Source organism: Balaenoptera musculus, chromosome 10 (genome assembly GCF_009873245.2).
Source record: "Balaenoptera musculus isolate JJ_BM4_2016_0621 chromosome 10, mBalMus1.pri.v3, whole genome shotgun sequence".
Classification (NCBI taxonomy): Eukaryota; Metazoa; Chordata; class Mammalia; order Artiodactyla; family Balaenopteridae; genus Balaenoptera; species Balaenoptera musculus.
In genome coordinates this window covers 97187769-97214204 of record NC_045794.1, presented here as the reverse complement: position 1 = coordinate 97214204, position 26436 = coordinate 97187769, and the positions used below count along the sequence as shown (strand labels likewise).

Sequence of the window (26436 nt, the reverse complement as noted above, 5' to 3'; positions counted from 1 at the left end):
GGGCATTTGAAAGGCAACTTGATGCCCAGGGGAAGTGGGGGCTGCATCTTGGGCCAACCCCACCCCGCCCCGGCCCATCGGGGAAACTACATTGGGGAATGTGTGGGCGTGGGGAGGGGAGGCTGCAGGCAGAAGCGGGGCGGGAAGGAGAGTGGGAAGTCTAGTGACGGGTCCGGCTGTGGCGTGGCTGTCAGCGCCCACTGACTCTGGCTGTGAAGGACCCCCCGCCCCACAGGCTGGAGTTGGTAACAGCACAGACACCACCACTCACAAAGGAACACTCACTCAATCCGGATTCTTATTTTCCTTAGAAGAGCAAAAGGATCTTTCAAACCCTTCAGCCACCAGTGAAATGATCATGCAGGAGAAAAACTTTAGATGGGAGTCTGTCATTAAAAATAAATACAGTTGCACGAAGCTGCTCAAGACGTGAATCAAACTAAAAACAGGAAGGTGGGGGGTTGACACGTTCGTTGTTTTAAGAACCTCCCCACCCCCACCTGTGGGTCACCCCATGGGCGGAGGGAAGAGAGGGCAGGAGGCCTGGCCACACCATCTCGGTGGTGAGCGAAGCCACAGCTGGATCGGATCAGATCCGGTTCTGGTGACGCAAAACTGCACTCGTGACACCGGAGCTGGGTCCGAGGAGCAGGACGGGCGGGCGCTGGTGGCAGAGCAGGGCCTTACTTCTGCTGCAGCTCCTTCATTCTGTTCAGAGCACTGCCGGCGCGGAACCACTCGATCTGGGTCTCGTTGAAGGTGTGGTTCAGGAGGATGGTCTCCTGGGTCCCATTGGGGTGCTTGATGATGCATTTCAGGGGCTGTGAGGAGGAGGAGGAGGAGGAGGAGGAGGGAGGCAGGTGTGGGTGGACTGGCTCTTAGGAACACGGCCCTCGGTTCTGGTAGAGGGTGAGGAGAGTGGGTCACTGCTCTGGGGCCTTGGGGCCAGCAAGGTGAACCAAATCCTACACCAGGTCTGGGCCTTGGTGGCCATGGTAAGACCTAGATGGCTTAACTCCTGGGGCCAAGAGGGTCCTGCCGGGCGTGGGCTGTTGGCCTCTGAGTGCCAAGCCTGGGCTAGTGAGTGGACAGTAGGAGGGCCTGAGCTGGCTCTACCCTCATCTCTGGGAAGGCATTTCCTTCCCTCTCTAGGGGCGGGGGTCACCTGGATAATTTAGGGGCCCTTCTAAGAAGCTGGAACAGAGGTTCATGGGAGGAGGTGCAGGTGGGGCCAGGGGTAGAAGGAGGGAACCAAGGTGGCTGCCCCCTCCATTCCCCTCCCCCCTTAGGAGGGCCCTGGGGGAAACGCGCTGGCTGGCCCACCTCCTTCCCTGGTCCCCTACCTTGCCCGGGGCAAAGTCCTTCAGGCCCTGGATGGTCAGCTTGTCCACAGGGTGAATCTTGTTGTAGTCGGCTGGGTCAGCGAAGGTGAGGGGCAGCAGACCCTGCTTCTTCAGGTTGGTTTCTAGAAGGCAGAGGGCACACTCAGTCCATACGCGGCAGGTTCCTTTTGTGAGGAACCTCACCAACCAAGTCTAGTTAAGGCTCTGGGAGAGACACCCCTAGTCCTGCCACATGGGGACAAACCTGGGGCATCGACTATGAGGACCAAGTTGGCCGCACTCCCAGTGACGTGGGGCCCTATGCAAGTGTGCTTTGGTGCCTGTGTTTCCTGAGGCCTCTGACAATCAGAGACAGTCCTTTGACCACGTGCCCTGGATTTCAACTGCTACAAGTTTGGAAGCAAGACCAGTACATGCTGGAGATGGGAAGCTGTGGGTGTTAGAATCCACACAAATCTGAAGGGGCAGAGGCTGGAGGCTGGTGATGGTGGACAAATGAGCTGCCGACATGCCCTAGGGACGAGGCACGTGGCTCCAGGCCCCACTGGGCCACTGGCAGGTTGGGTGACCTTGGGCTGCCAGCGAGGGGAGGTGGATGGGGCTGGGATGGGGCTCCAGCTCACCGTGGATCCTGGCGAAGCTCTTGGTGATGATGGCCCGGCCCCCGAGGTGGCGAGGCTCCAGTGCCGCGTGCTCCCGGCTCGAGCCCTCGCCGTAGTTCTCATCTCCAATCACCACCCACCGGATGCCATGTGCCTGTCAGGAAAGTAAGGAGCGAGTTTATGAAAGAGAGGAGGGCACTGGCCCACCTCTTGCACAGTCATCGGGCTTCCTAAGGCTCACAGGTCAAGGAGCTAGAGAGTCCCCTCCTCACCTGCTCCCCAAGGACAGGTGAAGTTAGAGGTGAATCCGGCCCAAACCAGGCCCTGGGAAGACATGTGATGAGACACGGGCCCTGGCTGTCCGCAGTGGGCCTGGGAAGGTGCGACCCCCACCCCCATCAGTGCTCAGCCTGGAGGCAGGCGTGAGTGAGGGGCACAGTGTTGGGGAGAGCCCAGGGCAGTGGGGGTGACAGACATGGGACTGCCTCCGTGGCACTGGGACACTATTCGACTACAGAGCTACTGGTATGGACTCCCCCTGTCCCTGAACCACCCATCCGCCCCACGCAGCCACCAGGAGGTGCCAGAGGACCCCCATCCCTACCCCCAACCAACCCACCTTGTAGCAGCGGGCGGTGTCAGGGACAGGACCAAACTCCTGGGTGACGGCATTGCGCACGGAGTTGGCCTTGCCATTTTCGATGTTGACGGCACCGATGAGCAGATTATTGGAGATGTTGTCCAGGTGCCCACGGAACTTGAGCCAGGGGCCGGCAGCCGAGATGTGGTCAGTGGTACACTTCCCTTTGACCTGGGGTGGGTGAGCAGAGAGAACAGAGGTCGTGGCAGGGCCTCTGAGTGGCGGATGAAGGGAGAGGCCCTCTAGAAGCAGGCAGCGGGACCCGGGGATGGGGACACGAGAAGGATGTCAGGCTGTGACACAGGGTCTACAGTTTTGGCGTCACCACTCTGGCCAAGAGGGCTCAGGCAAGGCTGTCGCCCACCCCTCAGAGGGGGTAAAGGAGGCTGGACACGGAGGACACGCATGTCTGCTCACTCGCCCTTTAGACCTAGGCCCCCAGGTAGGAGATGCCCAGGCTGGAAGACCAGCTACAGATCTCATGCCAGACACAGAGAGGAGCCTAGGGATGTGTCTGGGTTCTGGCTAGTGACTGATCAGTTTCATCTACCACATGGGCCTAATATTGGCTGTGACACTGCCTGGAGACCCCATAGTTAACAGCATAATGCACGTGTGACATGGGTCTGAGGCCTCTGGCTGTACCACAAGAGCTTGTCTGCTCAGCTCCCAAACACAGGCCATACCCCCCGATGCTCAACTGTGGGAACAGAGGAAATGACGTCTTCCGGAGCTTGTCTGGTCAAGCCAGACGTGTGGAGACCTGGCTGTGCAGGGTCACATGTGCCCATCTTGCCCTCCCTGTGCTGCATTCACTACCCACACCCACTGGAGGTGGCCCTCACCAGCTGGAGCAGGATTGCTGAGGGCCTCAGACAGCAGCTGGCCAGACCCAGTTCTGCCCGGCACGGGGCAGTGGAAGAGGGGACACAGATGCCCTCACTCCTCTGCAGCCAAACCTCCCTTCCTGCCCCCACCCTAATCTTGACCGTGTCCTCCACCAGGGTCCATGGGAGAAGGCGTAGTTTCACGGCCCTTCCTACCAATCAAGGGAGGGTGCCCTCCCTGTCCCCACGCCGCTGACCTTGATGAGGATCTGCAGGTCCTCCAGGTCTTTGCCGTCCCACTTGTCAAAAGGCTGCAGGAGCTGCAGACGCTGGCTGGTGGGACTCACGTCCACCCGCTGCCCGCTGCTGTCCTTCGGGGGGTGCTGGTAGGTGTCCTGTCCGGGGTCGAAATCCTGCAGCAGGGGACAGGGCACGTTAGGTGTCAACCCCTCAGCCCCCGTTCGGAAAGGCTCTCACGGAAGGCAAGCTCCCTCGAGCGCCAAGCCGCTCTCTCCCAGTGAACACGGCCGCTTCACTCTCGCAAACAGTGAGCGTCCCTCCTGGGCAGGAAGTGTCTCGGCCGCACAGCGGCCCTGAGGCCCAGGCCGGGGCGGGCGTGCAGGACAGGTGGCAGTGCAGGTGCCTGCTCACCGCTCGGGGAAGCTCATCTGCGTCTGGAGCCTCCAGCTTGAACTTCTTGCCATCCTTGCCCGTCAAGAAGTCAGTATCTGGGTTGAACTTGAGGGTGCCAGCAATGGCCAGGGCTGTGACAATCTGAAATGGAGGCGGCCAGTTTGTCAGTTAGCACCAAATTCCACTCCCGTTCCTCCACCTCAGCAGAGACCAAAACTGAGATGGAGCCCAGGAAATTTCCAGATTGTCCACAGACCACTCTTGCCCTCAGAGGCAGAAGCTGCAGGAATCTCCCTGGGACCAGGGCCGTTGGGCCCGCAGGGGACTCACGAACCCAAGGGTAACCTGGCCTCTACCACCCCCACTGGGGCCTGACCTCAGAGCCCCCTCGGCCAGGGTCAGTGCTGGACCCAGAGAGGCCGGAAATGCGGCTACAATGAAAATGTTCCTTAATGGGCACTGAAAACATGGAAAGGGCCATTTCTTCACAAAAGTATTTCTGGAACACTCATTTAAAAAACCAAGTTACGAAAGACTGGCCAAGTGCGGACAACCACTAAGTGCCCGGAGCACGCGGCTCAGTGGCCGTTCATCGTGACAGCGCGGCCTCCCTCCCGGCTCAGAGACAGTGCGAGCACCTCCTGCGCAGCTCCAGGGCCGCCCACAGGACCCTGGGGCACAGAGCAGGGGAGTGACAGGTCAAGCCCATGTGGCTGGGTGGAGGTAGGGCTGCCTTCTGTCCCCGGTGGTGATTCTAAAGCTCCTGCTCGTGGTCGCGACTGTGCTACATGAGACCTCAGACTCCTGGGACCGAGGGGACCCAGGCAGGGGGCAGCAAGGGAGCTTGATGCCTGGGGCCGGCAACGTTTGTGGCTCTTGGTTTCTGCCCTGACAATCCCTTGCCCTGCGATGCCAAGCCTCCCTCAGCAGCCCTGCAGGGTCAGACGGCCTTCCCCAGTGCCCCTACTCCCCTGACCGGCCAGCAGCAGGGCCCCGAGAGGCCATCCCAGGTTAGGGCCGGGCCTGGCAGAGTCTCACCTCAGGGGATGTGACGAAGGCATGGGTCTCAGGGTTCGCATCATTGCGGCCCGTGAAGTTCCTGTTGTAGGAGGTGACGATGGTGTTCTTCTCCCCCTTCTTGATGTCCTTTCTGCCAGGTCAGAGGGGACAAAGTTAGGGATGTCTGGCCTTGTCACCTGGCCCATCCTGCCTAGCTCATGGCAGAGGAGGGGGAACTGGAAAGACCCTGAAAGGGTCACCTCCTCCCAGAACTCACACACACAGAGCAAGAGGGAACCTCAGGCATCACTGAGGTTTGCTTGAGACCACACGTAAGACAGAGGCCAGACCAAGGCCAGAGTTTCCTGACCCGGGCACTGCTTCCTTTCAAGAGGCTGCATCAGAGGTCACCACTGTGTGCATGACGATGAGGCCCCCCTGGCTTCTTCCTGCCACCCCAGGCCCCGTCCAGGTGGCCACTCAGTGCTGCTGGGGGCTCTTCCTCTTTACTTCCAGCCCAACTTTCCAGTCCTTCCTGGAAAAGTCTTCTAATGTGCAACAGCCCCAAAGCTAGAGGCCTTGGGCTAAGAGTTTTCACTTCAGTGACATCTCCCCTCAACATCTGGGGCTCTGTACCCCAGGACATAAAGGGCCATCCTATCAAAATCGTGCTTCTCACCTGTCCCACTGGCCAATGCAGGGGCCACAGGCATTGGCCAGGACGATGCCACCCACGTCCCTCAGGATCTGTGCCTGCAGCAGGGACAAAGGACAGGGAGTTGTCAGGGGCAGGCTGGCAGCTGATGGGAAAGGGTAGTTCAGCAGCCTGAGGGATGAAGAGCTGATGGGAACCCTGGGGCAGACCCTGGGACCTGTACCAGCCCCTGCCTGCAAGGCTGCGGTTTGTTCTGCCCTGAAGCCACATTACTCAGCAGTGGGGTGGGGGAGCCAGGGGCGGGATGCGTGGGCACTCACGTAGCCGTCCCGCTCAATGGTGGCGCGGATCTGCTCAGAGCCTGGAGTGATGGTGAACTGGGACTTGCACTTGAGTCCATGAGCCAGCGCCTGCTTGGCCACAGCAGCTGAGCGCCCCATGTCCTCGTAGCTGGAGTTGGTACAGCTGCCGATCAGACCTGGTGCATCATGGGTGGTGAGGCCGTGAGTCAGGAGGAGAGAGTGACCAGAGCTCTCCACCTGACCGCAAACTATCCAGGTCTGGTCAAGAGTTCACCAACTCTGCTTCCAACAGAGACATGTTGGAAGCAAACTACCTAGCTGTCTAAGAGTAAAGGATAAGCTCCTCTTGACCCGGCCATTTAAGGGAAGAAGATGTGGCCAGTGAACACGACACTGAACACGCGTGGAAGCAGTACGAGCCACTCTTACAGTAATACAGTCTGCACGTGTGTGCACATCAGCAGGCCCGCACTGACACTTACATGACTGCTGCTGGGGGAGGGCCTATAGGCCAATTTTCTTCTCTTATACTTTGCAGTATTCTCTGGCTTTCTAGTTGGTTTATAATCAGAGGAAAAAGAATTCTTTTTAAAAAGTCTATCATAGTGGGCTTCCCTAGTAGCACAGTGGTTAAGAATCCGCCTGCCAATGCAGGGGACACGGGTTCGAACCCTGGTCCGGGAAGATTCCATATGCCGCGAAGTAAATAAGCCCGTGCGCCACAACTACTGAGCCTGCGCTCTAGAGCCCGTGAGCCACAACTACTGAAGCCCACATACCACAACTACTAAGGCCTGCGCGCCTAGAGCCCGTGCTCCGCAATAAGAGAAGCCACTGCAATGAGAAGCCCACGCACCGCAACGAAGAGTAGCCCCTGCTCGCCGCAACTAGAGAAAGCCCGCACGCAGCAACAAAGACCCAATACAGCCAAATAAGTAAATTAATTAAATAAATAAATTAGAAAAAAGAAAGTCTATCACAGTTATTCAAAAAGTCAATAAAGACTGGATGGGGCTTCCCTGGTGGCGCAGTGGTTGAGAATCTGCCTGCCAATGCAGGGGACACGGGTTCGAGCCCTGGTCCGGGAAATTCCCACATGCCACGGAGCAACTAAGCCCGTGCGCCACAACTACTGAGCCTGCGCGTCTGGAGCCTGTGCTCCGCAACAGGAGAGGCCGCGATAGTGAGAGGCCCGCGCACCGCAATGAAGAGTGACCCCCGCTTGCCGCAACTAGAGAAAGCCCTCGCACAGAAATGAAGACCCAACACAGCTAAAATAAATAAATAAATATATTTATTTAAAAAAAAAAAAAAAGACTGGATGACATCACACTGTCTACAGACAGAGACAGTCTCTCTCACCAGCTCAGCAATTTATTTTCTAATTTTAAGCTACCAAAGATTTGTTTTTATTTACTTCAACTCATAAGGCTGAACACACTGTACAGCACTTCATGCCAGGCACCATCGAAAGCTCTTGCCACACATTAACTCATCCCACTTCCCAGCAATTTTAACGGGTAAGTACAGTATCACCCTCGTTTTACACCTGGGGAACCGAGGCACAGGAGGTGAAGTGATTTGCTCACAGTCACCCAGCTGTGAAGTGGCAGAGTCAGATTCATACCCAGGCCACCTGGGTTCATGTGCTTCACAGCCACACTAAACTGTGACAACAGTGATACCATGCCAGTGTGTCCGTATATGTAAAGCATGTAAAGTAAAATCAATTGTCATGGTTGGTAAGAGGAAGTGTTTGTAAAACAGAAAATTACACACATCAGTATGTGCATGTACACAGAAATACAGTATTCCTGTCAAAGAGCTTCTAGAGCTGGTTCTGGCTGAGGGTGGAGATTAGGGGTGTTTTAAAATTCTTATTTGTCAATATTCTCTACACTGATATATATTTCTTTTCTTTTTTGAAGATTTTCTTTTTTTCTATTTTTTTTTTTTTAGGTTCCATATATATGTGTTAGCATACGGTATTTGTTTTTCTCTTTCTGACTTACTTCACTCTGTATGACAGACTCTATGAAGATTTTCTTCATGTGGACCATTTTTGAAGTCTTTACTGAATTTGTTACAATATTGCTTCTGTTTTATGTTTTGTTTTTTTTGGCTGTGAGACATGTGGGATCTTAGCTCCCCAACCAGGGATCGAACCCGCACCCTCTGCACTGGAAGGTGAAGTCTTAACCACTGGACCACCAGGAAATCCCTCTATTTCTTTTATACCAAGAAAAAGTAATTTCTTTAAAAAGCCATAAGAAAAAAAACAACTACTTCAGAAAGTGCCTGGTCCATTCAGGAAGGGCCCCGCGGTAAGCACAGGCGACAGCCCACAGCCCTGGGTGGACCGCTGGCCCTGAGGCGGGGGGCGGGGGTGGCTCACCTACTCGGATGTCCAGGGGCCACCCCTCCTTCTCTGCCACACTGCCCACTTCTGCCACAGGGTGAGCCAGGTCGGGGGTGAAGGGCCCATTGATGTGCGGCTTCAGCTGAGGAAGAAAAGGCACGGGGAGGGAACCCAGCTTGGCGCGTGGACAGCCCTTCTTCAGAGGCGGCCTCACTCCCGCTCACCAAGTCACGGTGGGCCTGGGAGGCCAACTACTGTTCTCACGGCTCAAACCTCAACCCAGGAAACGCCCGAGCAACAGACGCCGTACGTGCCCCAGCTCCTGAGATCTCTCCAACCCCGCAAGGCTCGTCATCTCCAGCCTGCAGACGGCAGAGCGCCTGCCTTACCCAAGGTCACATAGCTTGGCGATAGCAGAGGCATGGGATGAATCAAGGCTGCCAGCTTCCTAAGCCCGTTACCTCCCATACTACGGTGCTTCTGGAATCTTAAGGCCAGATGCTTTACATGTGACGATACTTATCAATCAACGTGAAGCACTTAACGAAGTGCCTGGCACATAGTAAGCACTCAATAAATGTCAGCAACTGTTATTACATGGATTAGCTCATTCAGTTCCCATGACTGCCTCGGGTTTCACACACCATGAAGTGAGGCCCACAGTGCTTGAGTAACTTGCCCAAGGTCACAGGCTTAAGCGGCAGAGTCAAGATGTGAACTCATGCAGGTTGGCTTCAGGGCCTAAACCCTCAGCCGCTGTGCTCTGCTGCTTCTCCTCCTCCAGACCGCCCTTTCTCTGGCCTTCCAAACGCCACCCTGGCCTGCAGGTCTCAGGGTGCCAGGCTCAGGCTTGGGAATCTTGCTTGGGCTTTGCCCTCTGAACTCTCACAACTCTAGGGCAAAATCCTGGCTTCTCCTAAAGCTGAGGTGGGGGCCAACTGAACGTTTCTGAATCACCAGCCATAGCCACCTCCACTCTCCCCTTGGCCATACAGCCTTCCTGCTGCCCCTCCCACCCCACTGATTCAGTCAGCAGTTTGCAGGGACACTGGGGAACCAAAAGTCCAAGAGCCCTGCTGGGTGTGCAGCCAGGGACCTGCTCTGGCTCTCCCCAGGGCCCACCAGAAGTCCCCGGATGGGGCCTGAACCCCCGACCCTCAGAAACTCCTGGAACCAACTCCCTTCCTCACCTCGCTGAGGTTAATTTCAATCAGTTGGTCATAATGGCAGCCAGGGTCAGGTACCAAGTGATCCTTGAATTCATCAGCAAGGTTGGCAATGTCTGAAATCAACGAGGGAGACTGAAGCATGTAAAACAGAAATTGGCCATGAGACTCCATCCATCCATCCATCCACCTGCCCATCTATCCATCCATCCATGCATCCATCCATCCACCCACCCACCCATCCATGCATCCATCCATCCATCTGAACCACAGTTACCAGGCACCTGTGTCAAACATCCATCCATCCATCCATCCGTATGAACCACAGTTACCAGGCACCTGTCAAACATCCATCCATCCATCCATCCGTATGAACCACAGTTACCAGGCACCTGTGTCAAACATCCATCCATCCATCCATCCATCTGAACCACAGTTACCAGGCACCTGTGTCAAACATCCATCCATCCATCCATCCATCTGAACCACAGTTACCAGGCACCTGTCAAACATCCATCCATCCATCCATCCATATGAACCACAGTTACCAGGCACCTGTCAAACATCCATCCATCCATCCATCCGTATGAACCACAGTTACCAGGCACCTGTGTCAAACATCCATCCATCCATCCATCCATCTGAACCACAGTTACCAGGCACCTGTCAAACATCCATCCATCCATCCATCCGTATGAACCACAGTTACCAGGCACCTGTCAAACATCCATCCGTCCATCCATCCGTATGAACCACAGTTACCAGGCACCTGTCAAACATCCATCCATCCATCCATCCGTATGAACCACAGTTACCAGGCACCTGTCAAACACCGGGCCCTGGACACTGAGTGGGCAAACAAAGGAACAAAACAAACAGCACAGGACACAGTTCCCGCCCTCGAGGAGCTCACGTCTAGCGAAGGAGCTATCAGTGAGCCGGAAGTCACGAGATAATACAACAGAGGCACGCAGGAACACGGGGACACAGGGGAGATGTAGTGACTGAGGCTCAGAGGCAGGGAAGGCTTCCTGGAGATGAGAAGCACTGAGTTTTTAAAGAAGGAGAAGTTACTTGATAATAAAAGTGAGGGAAGGGCCTTTCAGGTAGGACTCTGCGTGCGGAGAGCTTGGGAACAAAGTGACAAACTCCCCCCCAGGCCCTTGGCCTCTGGCTCCACCAATCACCCTCGCTCACCTCCCTTCAGAGGCTCCAACAATTCCTCCCCCAGGACCCATTTCCAACTCTGGGTTTCAAAGAAGCCAAGCTAGAACCTCAGGGAAGTTGCTGAGGGAGGCCTACAAAGTGGTTCTTGTTCCAGACGTTTTTCCTCCTCCCCCTGCTAGGGCAGGAATTACAAATAGAAGCAGATCCATGTCATTTCCAGAGCCTCCCACAGAGGGCACCAAGGACCAGGCCAAGAAGAACCGGAATTCAGACACCCTTTCAGGGGAAACTAAATTCCAATCCTGAGGCAGGGATATCTCACACTTAGATGCCAGACCCACTGAGAAGCTGATGAGAGCTACAGACACCCCACTCAGGAACAGTAACACACATAACCTCTCACAGACTGTCAGGGGCTTCTCAGAGCCTCTGAAGCCAGTCCAGAGACACCAGGCTTAGGACTTAGGATGCCCGCTGGCTCACCTGCCCGGCCTGTCTTGCTCAGGTACTTCTTCATCCTGTGGTTGTAAGGAAACACCGAAGTGGTGGCCCCAATTTCTGCACCCATGTTGCAGATTGTCGCCATGCCTGTAGAGAAACAGAGCCCGTGGGGCTGGCTGTGCAGCTAGACGAGGGTCCCCCACACCTGCTAGAGGTGCACAAACATCTTCACACTGGGGAGCTGGCATCATTTCTTCCCTCGCTCTCACTGCCCCTGTGGCCCAGGGTTAAAATGAGGCCCAGTGAAGAGAGGCCACGGGGCCAGAGCTCAGTGTCCCGGCTCTCAGGGTGGCGGCTGGGTAGAGTGAAGGGGACACAGGATTCAGCTCCTACAAGCCAAGTTCCAGCTCTGGGCCTGGCTGTCCCGCTCAGCAGACTAGACAGCCCCCATGGAATGAACGCTGACCTGGCCAGACCACCCAGTTGTTGCTGTGTCCATTTGCAGGTGAGGGAACTGGCTCAGAGAGGCCCAAGGTCATGCCACAGAGCAAATGCGGCGTGGCCTGCAGGTCTCGGTCTGACTGCCCGGTGTGCAGGCCTGCACTCTTTCAGCTACAACACGGTGGAAATGTTTCTGGGTCCGCGGTTTTCCAGCAATAAGACTGGAATGACGTCCACTGCCTGGACCACAGACCGCCCACAGAACTGGAGAGGCTACAAATGCCCTGACTGCTATCAGGACTCCAGCCTCATGGGGTTGCTGGGACATGGGTCTGGGCTTGTTGCCAACTTCCTCACTGAGCTGTCCAACAGCAGTAAGGGCTACTTAGAAGAGTGAGCCCCGCATCACAGGAGGGACACAAGGGCCAGCTGAACGGTAGCTCTGTGGGGCTGCTGTGGAGCTGAGGCAGGCCCCTAGGGAAGTCTGGACTGAACCATCTCTAAGGTTCATCCAAGTCTACCTGGATTTCCAAGGGCCCAGGCACTGGGGCCAGATCACCAGGAGTGATGAGTAGGAAGGGGCTGGCTCCCACCTGGTCTTGGAGACTAGCAGGTGACGGTCTCTAATCCAAAGGAAGAGAGTGAGGTTCCAACTCCAGCCAAGGGAAGATGTGAGAATGCGGCTGCTTTGAGACAGAAGCCCTGGCTCTGATTCCCCTTCCCACCACCACCTCCACCCTCTGTAGGTTCTTCTGGATCACCCAAGGCAGCCCAGGGCCACAGCCAAGTTGGCTCAGCCCCTAACTCTGTGTGGCCACAGGGAAGTTACCTGCCGTCCTTGAGGGGCCCCAGTCTCCCGTTTAATGAGGGACCTGGACTAGACAATGAGGTCTCCCCTCGACCTCTAAGTGTCCATCCCAAGTCCCCAAATTCACTGGACAGATCCCCAGGGGAAGGCCATTCACTGCTTCTATGGCTCAACTACAGGCCCCACTGGGCCCAGCACAGGCTGAGAGCCATGTCACGTGGCCGCCTTCCTCACCAGTGCAGGAGACGGAGTCTACGCCAGGCCCGTGGTACTCCACAATTGCGCCCGTGCCACCTTTTACTGTAAGGATACCCGCCACCTTTAGGATCACATCTTTGGGTGAGGTCCAACCGGAGAGCGAGCCTGTCAGCTTCACACCAATCACCTGAATAGGTGGGGCAAGAAAGCAGTTACAGGCCTGTGTATCATGTGCCATGTTCCAACCAGGAATCTACCTGCTGGAATTCAGCTTATTTATCCCTGCCTCCTTCCCAAAGAGATCTGAGCCTGACATATTCTCTCATCCCTTTCGGGTCCCACATCTCCCATTCACCCCCACCAACCACCCCTCTGCTGTCCCCCCGAGATGAGCCCTTCCCTACCCCTCACCTTGGGGCACTTCAGCTCCCAGGGGATCCCAGCCATGACGTCCACTGCATCAGCGCCCCCAACTCCAATGCAGATGCCCCCCAGGCCACCACCATTGGGGGTGTGGGAATCAGTGCCAATCAGAAGAACCCCAGGGTATGCATAGTTTTCCAGAATGATCTGAAAAAGAATCCAAGATCTTAAGCTTAAAAGCCCTCAGGCGAGAATGGAGGTAGGGCTCCAAAGGGGTCTGCAAAACTGCCCCCTACCGACACTGGGCCACTGGGCCATTCCCAGGCACCCCTCCAGGATGGGGCCTCTCCAGTGTGGCCTGGACGAGCCAGAGACCTGGGAGACCGGCGGCCTGGGCTCACAAACTGCTCTGACAGTTCCTGACTGTATGACTTGGGCTTGTCAGTGCCTCTCTGCACCTCAGTTTCCTCATTTGTTAAGAACGGCCACACCACCTTGACCCCAGGATTGCGGCGAGAACCAGATGAACTGGGTACAAGAGTGTGTCGTGTGACAGGCCTGAGGACAAGTGCTGAGCCCTGAAAGGCGCTCCCCTACAACACCCCTGCCTCACGTGGTGGACACGTGGAGCGTGCTTATCTGGCTTCTCAACGGGGCGGACAATCTCATGGCCTGGCTCCAGCACCCGCGAGGAAGTACCGGGCATCCTACGGGAGCGCAGGCCAGGCGTTTTTCCACCACTGAACTAAAAAGAAGTATAGACAACGCCTCCCTAGCCTCAGTGGCCTGGAGGTGGCTCTGAGAACAGCAGCGACTTGCTTAAGGAAGAGGATGACCTGCCACGTTACCTCTCCGAGTTCAGTGTTGCCTTCGTCGAGGCACTCCTCCTAGCTGGGAGCTAGGAGCTGGCGGTGAGCATTTCCCCCCAGGATATTTAAAGGAGCTACGGGGGCAGCTACCCCAGTGCAGCCCCGCCCACCATCCTGACAGCTGAGGTGCTGGACACGCTGAGGCTGCAGCGGGGCTGCTTGAGGAAACTGCGGCCAAAGGGCCACGCCTGGGTCTGCGGTCTGGCCCCACCACCTCCCAGTAGTCACTTCACCCCTCCAAGCCTCAGTTTCCCATCTGTAAAGAGTAGCTGATAACAGTGCCCCCCTCACAGGATCACTGTGAGCACCCGATAGGAACATGTCCGTCAAGCTGTAATAATGCCGGAGAGAGGCATTATTTTTATGTATTATTTTGCAGCAAGATCCTTCACCTGAGGTTCTGTTGCTCACTGTCAGAAGCAATTATGGCCCAACACACACACAGGGATGTTGGGGAGGATAAATGAGATCAGAGCTGCGAAAAGCTCTATGAACTGTCAGGAATGACGGAATGGTGGGTAGTCTCCCCAGAATATTACAGAAACCCCAGGGCCTCCGCCTCAGGCTAGGCATCTGCTCAGCACACTCAGCAAGGGTGGAGGGGTCTCGCCTCTTGGGAACACAGAAAGTTAGAAGACTTGGTTCCTTCTCCAGAAACGAGGCAGCTGGCTGGGAGAAGAGGCCAACACAAAAGAAATCCCTAACAAAAAACAACTGTTGGAGAGAACACCGTTTAACTGCTTCATTTCTCCAGCCCTCCTTTCCTCAGCCACATACAAAGATTTAAAACTAGTTAATCTCTAAAGCTCCTCGAGGTTGTAAAAGTCTGATCCATGAAGAGCAGACACACAGAATTCAGTGTGGTCACACCACGTAGACTGTCAGTGTGGTCCACGTCCAGAAGGGAGTGGTCAGTGCAGACCCGAGGACTGCAGAACGCATCACAAAGAAGCTGGTTGTGACAGTGACCTCAGTGGTCGGCTGCATATGGTTAGGCAGATGGGGGTGTGGTGGAGAAGTGTATTTTTAGGCTGGACTAACATCTAGAACATAAAACTAGAAATTCAGCCATCTATCTGCATGACACACGTACACTGAGGACCTATTCTATACTGACCTGGCGCCAGGCCCAGAGCTAGAGAGGAATAAATAAGCCATAGACCCTGTCCCCACAGGGCACACTCAGCACACACTGTGACCATAATGTGAAGGGTCCCCCACAGGATCACAAGATCCCCAATGCTGGGCACCGGAGGGCCAGGACTTCACAGAGGTGACCAGAAAGCAGAACTGTGGAGGAGGAAGGGTCTGCCAGGGGACTCAAGGCAGAGGGAAAGGGATTAAGGTTTAATCTGGACATGGCAGATTAAAGCTGCCTACTGTCAAGGGGGAGAGGAAAGAAAAGCTGCACAGAGATCACACGATTCCTGGGAATTTTCTTTTTAAAGAAATATATCAGGCTGTACACTTAGCTGGTGGCCAGTGGCAGGTGTAAGCTGCCATCACTCACGACCCCAAACTTTGGCCCAGAAGCTGCCAAAACGGCCTCGGCATTTGTACTAAGGTGGAATGGAGGACACTTGGATTGGGGTCCCCTTAACGACAAAAGGCCAAGGTTGGGTCCACCTGACTCCCTCGCCCTGCTGCTGAGAGAGGCTTTCTGGCCCCTGCAGACCAATGTGACATGCCATACCCGGGGAGCCCCTTCCTGGCAAGGGCAATGGTTTGAAAGGGCAGAGCAGTGATCTGTGGCTCTGGTTTCAGAGTGGGGCAGTGCTGGGAACCCACGCAGGGTCGGATTACAGCCTGACTCAGCTCATCTTGAAGGAAGGCCTGGCAGTGAGCCCTGGGATGGAGGTGGGGAGAAAGGTCACCTTGAGAAGGTACAAAGAGGCAGGTTTCACATACAGGATGGATGGCAAATGGACACAAACCAGCACACACCCCACAAACCAGTCAGAAGCCCTGAAAAGACACCTTTGATGAAAGCTAATCACCTATCTTCCCAGAAACACACACACACACACACACACACTTGATAGACAGAACTGCCTATCAAGAGAAAATCCATCCTTGGGGAGACCCCAGGAGAACTCCTGACTGATGTGGCCATGTGACCTTTGGTCCCTCCATCCTCCAGGACACCAGCAACGGGCCAAAAGACTCCGAGGAGCACCCTGTGCGCTGAGAGGGGAAGAGCTCCCGGTGTGATGGGAGACCGTAAAGCAGCGCAGCCGTGTGGAGCACTGGCTCCAGGGCCAGGCTGCCTGGATGCAAAGCCTGGCTCCACAATCGGCCAACTGGGTGCCCCTGGGCAAGGAGATTAACTTCTCTGTGCCTCAGTTTCCTCATCTGTAAGGTGTGGACAATAAAACCACCAATCTCATAGGGTCATGGCGAGCACCGAGTAAGTTACTATCTGCAGAGTGCCTGGCACACGGAATGTGCTCATCAAGTGTTAGCTATCCACGCAACAAGGTATAACGCTTGTGGGAAAAAAGCAAAACAAAAAATAGTACAATACCGTAATGCTTAGAAGAAGGTGTAGCACAAAACATGTCAACCTTAAAAGGCTGGTCAGAAGGGACTATTTTAATTTCTCACACGGAGAGTGAGAATGTATAACTTGACACAGTGAAAATTAATTTTAGGGACTTCCCTGTTGGCGCAGTGGTTAAGAATCCGCCTGCCAATGCAGGGGACATGGGTTCGAGCCCTGGTCTGGGAAGATCCCACATGCCGCGGACCAACTAAGCCCGTGTGCCACAACTACTGAGCCTGCGCTCTAGAGCCTGCGAGCCACAACTACTGAGCCCCCATGCCACAGCTATTGAAGCCCGCATGCCTAGAGCCTGTGCTCCGCAACAAGAGAAGCCACCGCAATGAGAAGCCCACGCACTGCAATGAAGAGTAGCCCCACTCACCACAACTAGAGAAAGCCTGTGCGCATCAATGAAGACCCAACTCGGCCAAAAAATAATTAATTAATTAATTTTGAAAAAAGAAAATTAAATTTAAAATGAAAGCAGAGGAGTCTAAGGGCTGATGAAAATGTCATCCAATTGCCCGCCTGAGCCCCGGGCTCCCACAGGCCTGTGGGAACCAGCTCCCTGGTTCCCTAAGGGCAGCCCGCTCCCCTGCCCACCCACAAACGCAGGCCAGGCCCTGCTTTACCTGGTGAATGATTCCAGAGCCAGGCCTCCAGAAGCCCACGCCGTACTTGGCACCTGCAGTTGCCAGGAAATTATACACTTCCTGGTTTATGTCCTATTGAGACAAATCAATAACCAGGGCATTAGTAACACAGTTTGCTCATGCCTTCCCCTCTCCCCCTCCCCTCCCCTCTGACTCTGAAAAGCTGGCACTGTGAAGACAGGCCCTCTCCTGGAGGCCGTCTACAAATAATTCCAAAAGGGCTTGGATGCTGGCCCGTAGTCTCAGCTGGCAGGCCCAGGAGAGAGACCAGGGAACAGAGACAAAGCCCAGTTCTGTGACACCTGGCCAGGGAGTGGGTCCAAAACAAATCCCTTCCCTGCCCTGGGTCTCAGTTTCCTTGTTTGTAGAAGGGTCCCTCTGGCACTCAAGTCCTCAGCCAAGGCCAGCAGTGAGGGGGAAGCATGGGACTACAGGACTAACTGCGACATGGTGGGGGAGGGGAACTGTCAAAGGGAAGCAGTGGGACAGAGTGGACAGCCCGGTCCCACCACACCTCATGTTGGGTGTCGTTTCTCCACTGGAGCCTCGGATGCCTCATCTGTAATCCTGGCTGACATTTACTGAATGCCCACTATGGAAATGGCACCACGCTAAACATCCTCACAACCCAGGGGAAGTATTGTCACCAAGCCCATTTTACAGATGCAAAAACAGAAACTCAGAGGTGAAATAACTTGCTGGAGATCCCAGGGTTAAACAGAGGAGCCAGTGTTTGAACCCAGGCCTGTCCAACCACAGAGCTGAGCGCTACGTTGTAATAGAAACAAGGCTACCTCCCTTACAGAGACTACATCTCAGAACACCTAGGCCACTGTCTGGCATGTGGTAGGCGCTCAACACTTGGTAATATGTTTGATGGGCCCCAAATGAAAGACCATCAAATGGACCATGTTCTGAACAAACAAAACAAAAAACAGGATGGTACCCACTATACCTGTAATTCAGAGACAACTTCTTCGGGGGGAAGGGAAGGCTTCCCACCACATGGATGTGAGGCCAGAGTTTATCTGGAAGACATGGCATGTCCCTGGATAGGTGAGACCCCAGGGACTAAAGGGATGGGACCATAGCGGACAGCACAGAGCTGCAAAGGAGGAAGTAGGAATAGAGACCTGCTAGCCTCTGGGTGTGGGACAGCCGCGCTCCAAGGCAGAGGAGGGACTCACTGTGGGCTCCGCTGGACCCTCCATGAAACACTCTCAATACCGTGCAGTCCCCTTCATTTAAACTCCAGACCAACCATGCATCCTTCTGAGGGCCCGTGTAGTTCCCCCAAGTGAAAGAATGGCAGACAAAGAACTTAGGTCCCCACAGCAGTCTCTTTCTGATTAATAATTAATATATTGGGTTTTTCGTTTATAAATCAGTCACTTGTAAAATCGGTACCGAGGGCAGGAGGCAGCTGGTTGTGTGGCTGCATTTGCTCGCGTGTCTGCGTGCGGGAGAAGAGGCAGCGGGGCGGCCAGAGTGGTGTGGCAGAGTCTCGACCGGAACTCAGCCTAGATACTTCTCCGGTGGTCTGTGTGACCCTGGACAGGTCACTCTGCCTCTCTGAACTCCAACCAGAGGGACCCTTTACAAATACATGTAAATCTGACCACATCCCTCTCCTGCGTAAACCCCTCAGCGACTCCTAGGAGGGCGCCCACAGTCCTCAAGGCCCTGCCTGCACCTGCCCCCACCCACCTCAGAGCTCCAGGCCCACAGGCCCCCTTCCAACTCCACAAAAGTACCAGGTTTCTTCCTCCTCAAGGTCTTTAGGTCGTCTGTTCTGTCTAGAACGTTCTTGCTTATCTGTTCACGTCTCAGCTTACATGTTACATCCTCAAAAGAGGCTGTCCTTTCCCCGCCAAAGTCTAAATCAGACATCTTTCTTATACTTCCAGAGTTCCACACTCTCCCAAATTGGCAGTTACCAATTTGTGTGATTGTTTAGCTTCTGTCTCCCTACTGGACTCTAAGATCCATGAGGGCAGAAGGCAGAGCCCCTGTCTGTCATGTTCACACTGAGTCCCAGCACCTAGCACAGTGCCTGGCACATAATTAATGTTCAATGAACATTTGTTAAATAAATGAGGGAATGGGTCCTGAAATCCTACGATTCTGTGAATCTCATCCCCAGAAGGCAGATTTTAAAACTATAAAGTAAGGGGAGCGCCAGACCCTGATGGTGGTGGCCCTGCTGTGGGCAGTCATTCGCCCCTAGGGCTGAAGAGGACCCAGTTCCCAGCACTGAAGGATCCCCTGTAATGTTACCAGTTACCACCACCGCTGCTGCTAACATGGAACCCACCAGCCAGAAGGCTGGGCTCTTTCAGCTGAGTGGAGCCGCTGTGCCACCAGGACACAAACGAGCAGGCCAAGGTAGGAAGAAGGGGCTTGAATGGGAAAGCTGCCCTGAGCGTTTCCCATGGGTCTGAGAGGCTCTCTGAGCCGTGCTGACCCTGGGAGCCGAAGCACTTTCAGTTGCGTGCTCTGCTCTGTGCCCAGCCGGGCTGCAGCCCTGCCAGCATTCAGCTCCTGCCAATGGCCCCCCAAGAGCAGTGCCCACTTCCATTGCGAGGGGCAGGGAGGGGGCTGGAGAGGGTGGAGGCCCAGAGCTGGGAGAGACCTGCTATTGCCAAGAGTAGACACACACAAAGGCACCACAGCAGAGCCTGGAGGAAGGAGCACAAATTTAGTTTCATAAGAGTGAGAGGAATCCAAGGGGAAAACTCTTCAGTGTGGCATCCAGCCCCTTCTACCTTGTTAAGTGAAACTCACAGAAGAAAGCCCACAAAGGGGGTCGATCAGTAAGAGAGGGCCCTGAGTGGGAGACTGGATAAGGGTCTGGTCCTAACCTTGCCCCCATGCAGTTGTGGGACTTGATGCACGTACCTTGGCCGCCTCAAATTTACCAACAGCGACACTACTCGCCTACCTCCCTGACAAGGTCCCCAGGGGCCAGGCGAGAGCACGAGTGATCACACGTGATGGTGGCAGCAAGGGAACTTTAAAGTCCCTTCTCCAGAGCAAGTGGCGATAGGTATCAGAACCCCACATCTGAATCATTTTTCTTATAAAGTCTTCTATTTTATTACAGAAAAAGGACCTGAAAAGAATACCTTTAGTATGGTAAGATTAAGGATGATTTTTGTTTTCTTTAGGTTTTCTCAGTATTTTCTAACAGCTTCACAAAGGGCAAATGGTATTTTTCAAAGTAGAAGAGAGCAAAAATAAATTTAAAAAAAAAAAGACTAGGGCTTCCCTGGTGGCACAGTGGTTGAGAATCCACCTGCTAATGCAGGGGACACGGATTCGAGCCCTGGTCTGGGAAGATCCCACATGCCACGGAGCAGCTGGGCCCGTGAGCCACAACTACTGAGCCAGCGCGTCTGGAGCCTGTGCCCCGCAACGGGAGGGGCCGCGATAGTGAAAGGCCCGCGCACCGCGATGAAGAGCGGTCCCCGCACCGCGATGAAGAGTGGCCCCCACTTGCCGCAACTAGAGAAAGCCCTCGCACGAACCGAAGACCCAGCACAGCCAAAAATAAATAAATCAATAAAAGTACACAATTGAATGGGAATAGAATTAAAAAAAAAAAAAAAGACTAAACCAAAGAGTCCATTAGAATTTGGGGGTAACGCCCTAGTTCAAGGGTTTTGTCTCTCATCCCATGTCACACCCACTGGCCCCCTCCACGCCCCTCCCACGCCACCTTCAGCTCACCTTGGCCCGACGCAGGTCTTTCTCACCCCCGAGCTGGGCCTCAATCAGATGGTCACAGTGGATGGTGGACGGCACAGCCACCTTGGGCAGTCCACTGCTGATGAATTGCAACATGGCCATCTGGGCCGTGGCATCCTGCATGGCCACACGGTCAGGCCGCAGCCGCAGATAGGTCTTGCCTCGCTCGATCTCCTGGTGGGCCGGGTCATCCAGGTGTCCATACACGATCTTCTCTGAGAGGGTCAGAGGCCGGTTCAACCTGGCGGGAGAAGGGAGGGATGGCCTGGGACCAGCTGCACGACCCCGTCCGCCACAGCCATTCCCTCTCCGCACACACGGCGGGCAGGGAGAGGGGACCCTGCACCCCACGAGGGTGGAGACGAATCGGTGCTGCTCACTGTGGTAGCTCCAGCACACGGCACAGCGCCTGGCACTCACTAGGTCCCAAACCACTTGATGAATGACAACATCACAAGAGGCGGCAGGGTTTTTTTTTTTCCCTGAAGTATATTTGCTTTTCCAGCATATTAATTGCTATTATCTGACGGGCACCTATTCCGTGTATGTCTCATCTTTTAATCCTTACTGTATCCTTGTCATTTAGTAAAACGACCAAGAGGTAACAGAGACCCAGCAGAGTGATGTTCGAAGCTCAAGTTCGCAGCCAGAGTCTCACCTTGGATGCTCTACTTCTCTCTGTCCACGGCCATCTCCCCCGTGCACTCAGCCCCACTGAGACACAGAGACTCCGCACCAGCACCCCTCACCCAACCTGCCTCACACTCCGCCCACAACCCTCCGCCTCAGGTGCTGGAGGCCTTGTCACCCTATTACGCTAAAGCCTTTCCTGCTGGTTACACTCGCTCTCACCCCGCGAAGACAGGTGTGGCTGTCAGCTCTCAAGAACAGAAGCTGCCTCTGGCCTCTCACGAGCCCCTCTTCCTAGACCCTGTTTCCTCGTCAGAGCCCCCGGGGAGGTGCGCCCCCCCCAGGACTCAGCTGCCTCCTCGGCACAGCCTGCCCCGCGCAGACCGAGCTGGGCGCGGGCCAACTCTCCCCCCGCACCTTGAGGCTCCCTGCTGCCGCTCGCCGCTGCAGCACAGCTGCCACCCCACGTGCCTGGACCTCACACTCTGCCTTCCGCAGTTCTCAAAGCTTAGGCCAAACCTGAAGCCTCCTCGGGAGGGGCACAGTTCCACTCACACCCAACGAGCCACACAAAAAAATATATGGGACGAGGAGTCAGAGGCTCTGGGTTTAGACCTGACCCTAGTACTAAACCCACCATGTAACCAGATAAGCCACTGGCCCTCCCAGGGAGCTCCCAGTCCGTCTCTAAAGTCCAGGGCTCGTATTGGAAAGAGAGAACAGATAGCACTTACATAGCACATACTTGTTTTTAAACAGCTTTATTGAGATATAATTGGTGTGTAATTAACTGCACATATTGAAAGTATACAACTGGTAAGTTTTGACATATGAATACACCTGTGAAATCATCAGCTCAGTCAAGATAATGAACACATCCATCACCCAAAAGTCTCCTTGTCCCCTGTTATAATCCCTCCCTCCTGCCCTCATCCCCAAGCAACCACTGATCTGCTTTCTGTCATTATAGTTTTATCTTAGCACTTACTTTTAGCCCAGAGCACTCTGATGTATATAACTCACTTTATCCTCACAACACAGATGAGCAAACTGAAGCACAGTGAGGTGAAGTAACTTGACCCTCCCTGGTCACGAGCTAGTCAGTGAGTGGAAGAGCTAGAATGCAAGGAGCCACTGTGGCTTTATACTGTCTCTCAGTAACACCTGGAAACTCAGAACAGGGCCCGGCCTGTAGTTAAGGGTTCAATTACTATCATTATCGCTACTGCTATTACCAACCCGACTCTGCTGGGAAAGCAGAGAATGTCCTTCTGCTAGTCTGGGTTCTAGCCCCTCACTCCCAAGTTTCCCTAACCCCTTGAGAGCAAGAGTTTCCCAGGGTGCTGGCTCTGTGGGCAACAGCAGAGCAACTGGCAGTTCTAAAAATCTCTCAGTTCTGCCGTCATGAGAACCTTGAATAAAAATAGCACTGGCCTGAAGTACAGCCTGCCCCCTTTTTGTGGCAGCATCTCCAAGGCTGGTGTACAGGCAGTGACTCACTGCACAGCCCCTCCTTCTGCGTCCAGGGGAGGTGAAAAATAGCACATGAGCTTTAAAACCAAAGACCTTGACAGCAAATGCCTGAAGTTGTATAAAAAAGCCTGACAATGACAAAAGCCTAAGGACAAGTTCATCATCACATTTCCTGGAGGATTAACTGAGGATGGCAAAATGGGTCCTCTATGTCGGTCTGTCCCCCCACTTCACTGGATGACAGAGACCCAGTTCCCAGGAACAGAATCAGGCCCCTCTGTCACAGGGTGGAGGAATCGTCCCCCTGCAAATCCCCTGGCCCTCTAAAACACTCTTACATCTACTTTAATCCACTAGCATCTTTTTAGAACAGCCTCACTTCTGCCTTCTTTCTCTATGGAAGGGTTTCTCAACTATGGCACGACTGATAGTTTGGGCCAGATGATTCTTTAGTGTGGAGGCTGTCTTCTGCACTGTAGGATGTGTGACAGTTTTCTTGGCCTCTACCCACTAGGTAACAGTAAACCACACCCCACCCCACGTTATGACAACCTACAATGTCTCTAGACATTGCTAAATTCCCCTAGGGGACAAAATCGACCCCTCATCCCACCTCCAGCGAGAACCACTCTTCTTTGGCAACAATGAAAATGGAACATCTCTTGCCTGTACTAATCTGGAAAATGCCAGAAGTTATCGATTGGACTTTTCTGGTTAGTGCAGAGTCGGAATAAGAAGGCAAAGGAAAAATTTTAGGGGGAGGGTTAATTTTGCTGATAAAAATTAAAACCAAAGGGCAGTTTTCTGATTAATTTTTTTAAAGCAAAGATAAAATGGTGAACACTTTTGTTAAGTTATCTCAAAGCAAGCTTCTATGTTAACTCTCCTTCTAAGCATGACAAAGAGGAGGGGGGGAAGTGTTTTGCAGACTAAAGCAAAATCTATTATTTTTCCACTGAGCTGTGATCTGAGAGCTCTAAGAATAAATAGTGTTTTCTGGGGAAAAAGTATTTGTATAAGGTCACACAGGGATGAGGACAGTGGTTTCAACCCTGACTACACATTAGAACCGGCTGGGAAACCGGCCAGCGCTTCTCACATTTGGATGTGCACTCCAGTCACCTGGGGCTCCTGTTAAAACTGCAGATTCTGACTCAGCGGGTCTGGGGTGAGGCCTGAGGTTCTGCGCTGCTAACGAGCTCCCAGTGCTGCTTGTTGATGCCGATGCTGCTGACACACGGGCCACGTTTTGAGCAGCAAGGCCTACACCACCTGAATCAGACGAACACCCGTGATGTACATTAAGAGGTCTTTCCTATAATTAGGTGACGCCATGTTGCGGGCTACTGGAGATAAAGACTAAGATAGTCCCTTACCTGTAAAACTGAAGTGAGGATACCAGTAAAGAGGAAGCAAAGTGGCAACAGAGAGCAACTGTGGGACAGTGGCCAGAGCACTGGACGAGAGCCTGGAGACCAGGTCCCATCACTCACTCACAGTGTGGCTTTGTCCACCTGACCCCTTCGTCAGCTGTTAATGGGGATGGGGACACTGTGTACTCATGCTGGTTCTCTCGTACTCCCAGGGCCATGTCACCAGATAGGCAAGCGCGCAGCTCTGTCTGCAGTCATTCAAGTTTCAGGAGCAGGGCTGGTTGGCGCTACCAGCCCCCACTCCTCATCCTCTTGTGGTATCTTAGTCATCCCTCCTGTGCCAGCATCTAGCCCAGAACCTGGCACACAGAACAGCAGTGCAAAGACAGATGCCATTTTACCAAGTGAACAAAGAGAGGTCCAGAAAAAAGATATGCTCAAGATCCCACCTGAGCTTCCTTCTGAGTCTCAAGGCTGAGCTCTCCCCTGGGCTTATGCACTGAAGAGGAAATATATGTATTTCTGAAGTCACTGGGCCCGGCAGATCCCAGAGAAATGGCCCAGGGCTAGTGGTCTGTCCTGGAAAGGGTGGGTGGAAGGTTCTGGTCACAGCACCGAAGAGTGCCTGAGACCCTCCCTAGGGCCCACATCTCCAGGCTTCTTGCTAACAGACTTTTCCTTGGCAGAGAGGACAGAAGGTCCACCACTGATCTGGAACACCCTTCCTCAGCAGGGACCGCTGTACCCCAAACGCCTCGATCCTGCCACCACCACGACCAGCCATCCTTCACCAAGCACCTCCTGCGCTGCCCGAAAGGGGCAGGCGGCACCAGAAGCACCGACACCCTCTCGCAGTCTCCGCAGCTCGCCCTGCAGCCTTACCGTTTGCGGACGACGTTAATGTTCTTCTCGAGCAGGTCATAGCGGATGTACTCACTGGGCTCAAAGTGGCTCATGGCCACCTCGGCCCGCTGGCACAGGACCGAGGCCACATGGTACTGCCGCACACCCAGGGCTTTCTGCAAGAAGAAGGACAGCAGCGACTGTCAGTGGAGTATTTAGGGCGGTCCACCCCTGAGAGACAGCGCAGAATGGTGAAAAAAGCAAAGAATTCAAGTGTCAAGAGCTATTCAGTGACTGCAGGCTCACTTTCCTCACCTGAGGCACAGGGATGAGACAGTAGCCACAAGGAACACAGCCTGTGGTAGCAGAAAGTGCAAGGGATTTATAGTCAGAATTTCTGGATCAAAGTCAAATTCTGTCCACTTAAGAAAATCCTCCATCATCTGAGGGCCAGAAAAGTTGGGCAATGGGGATACAACCAGCTGTAGCGATCATATAGTTACTGGGAAGGTTGAAGGAGAAAATATGTGGACGTTCTCATTAAGCTCTAAAGCACCACCCAAATGGTAGCTGCTATCCTGCCTGCCCTATAAGTTCCTTGAGGCTTGGGATCAAGTTTTGTTTGTCTTATTCATCTGTATCTGGACTACCTGGCACATATTAGAGATTTAATAACTAATGGTTGAATAGATGGAAAAATTAGTGAGGAAAACCTATGCATGAGCTTTGGATGTTTCCTCATCCCTTGAAAAGGTGGTGCCTAATCCTGCTCCCCTGGAATGTGCAGCAGACTCACCGACTGACTGGGTAGAATGTGGCACAGTGATACTAGGGGACCTCTGAGGCTAGGTCACAAAAAGGATCGCTTCTGCCTGGCTCTCTCTTTCTTTGATGGCTCTGGCGGAAGACAGTCACCACCGCTGTTAAAACATTTCAGCAGTCCTGAGAGAGGCCCATCTAGAGAGGAACTGAGGCCTCTTGCCAAAAACCAGCACCACCTTGCTAGGCGTGTACGCACGCCATCTTGCAAGCCAGTGCTCCAGCCGCAGCCTAAGCCCTCAGATCACCAGGGCCCTGGCCGACAACCTGGACTGCAAGCTCTTGAGCGACTCTGAGCCAGAACCACCAGCCAAGACGCTCCCAAATTCTGGGCCCACAGGAACTGCGAGCGAGAAATGTGTATTGTTGTTTTAATCCTCTAAGTTTGGGAGCAATGACTTGTTATGCAGCAACAGATAAGCAACTGTTATGAAGGGGTCTGTATTAGTTCATTTTAAACTGTGGATGACAAACTTCACAGGGTACATTTTGACCAAGGAGGAACAGATGAACCCAAAGAAGCGACAGAGGGAAAGAACAGTG

At 54.0% G+C, this 26436-nt stretch overlaps 1 protein-coding gene across 1 annotated transcript in view; it reads right to left on the bottom strand.

The window, feature by feature from the left end:
• Positions 1-275: 275 nt before the first annotated feature.
• The window catches only part of ACO2 (aconitase 2), a 53949-nt gene continuing 27788 nt past the window's right edge, over positions 276-26436 (bottom strand). Inside the window, exons 3-19 of the mRNA XM_036866083.1 lie at positions 25114-25250; positions 20738-20996; positions 16988-17080; positions 12993-13151; positions 12618-12768; positions 11177-11281; positions 9551-9642; positions 8397-8502; positions 6020-6177; positions 5724-5797; positions 5084-5195; positions 4064-4186; positions 3670-3825; positions 2565-2756; positions 1967-2099; positions 1344-1465; positions 276-821 (exon numbers count right to left, since the gene is read on the bottom strand). Of these exons, the coding sequence (XP_036721978.1) occupies positions 684-821; positions 1344-1465; positions 1967-2099; positions 2565-2756; positions 3670-3825; positions 4064-4186; positions 5084-5195; positions 5724-5797; positions 6020-6177; positions 8397-8502; positions 9551-9642; positions 11177-11281; positions 12618-12768; positions 12993-13151; positions 16988-17080; positions 20738-20996; positions 25114-25250 (2310 nt within the window). The 3' untranslated portion in view covers positions 276-683. The remainder of the gene's footprint in view (positions 822-1343; positions 1466-1966; positions 2100-2564; positions 2757-3669; positions 3826-4063; positions 4187-5083; positions 5196-5723; positions 5798-6019; positions 6178-8396; positions 8503-9550; positions 9643-11176; positions 11282-12617; positions 12769-12992; positions 13152-16987; positions 17081-20737; positions 20997-25113; positions 25251-26436) is intronic.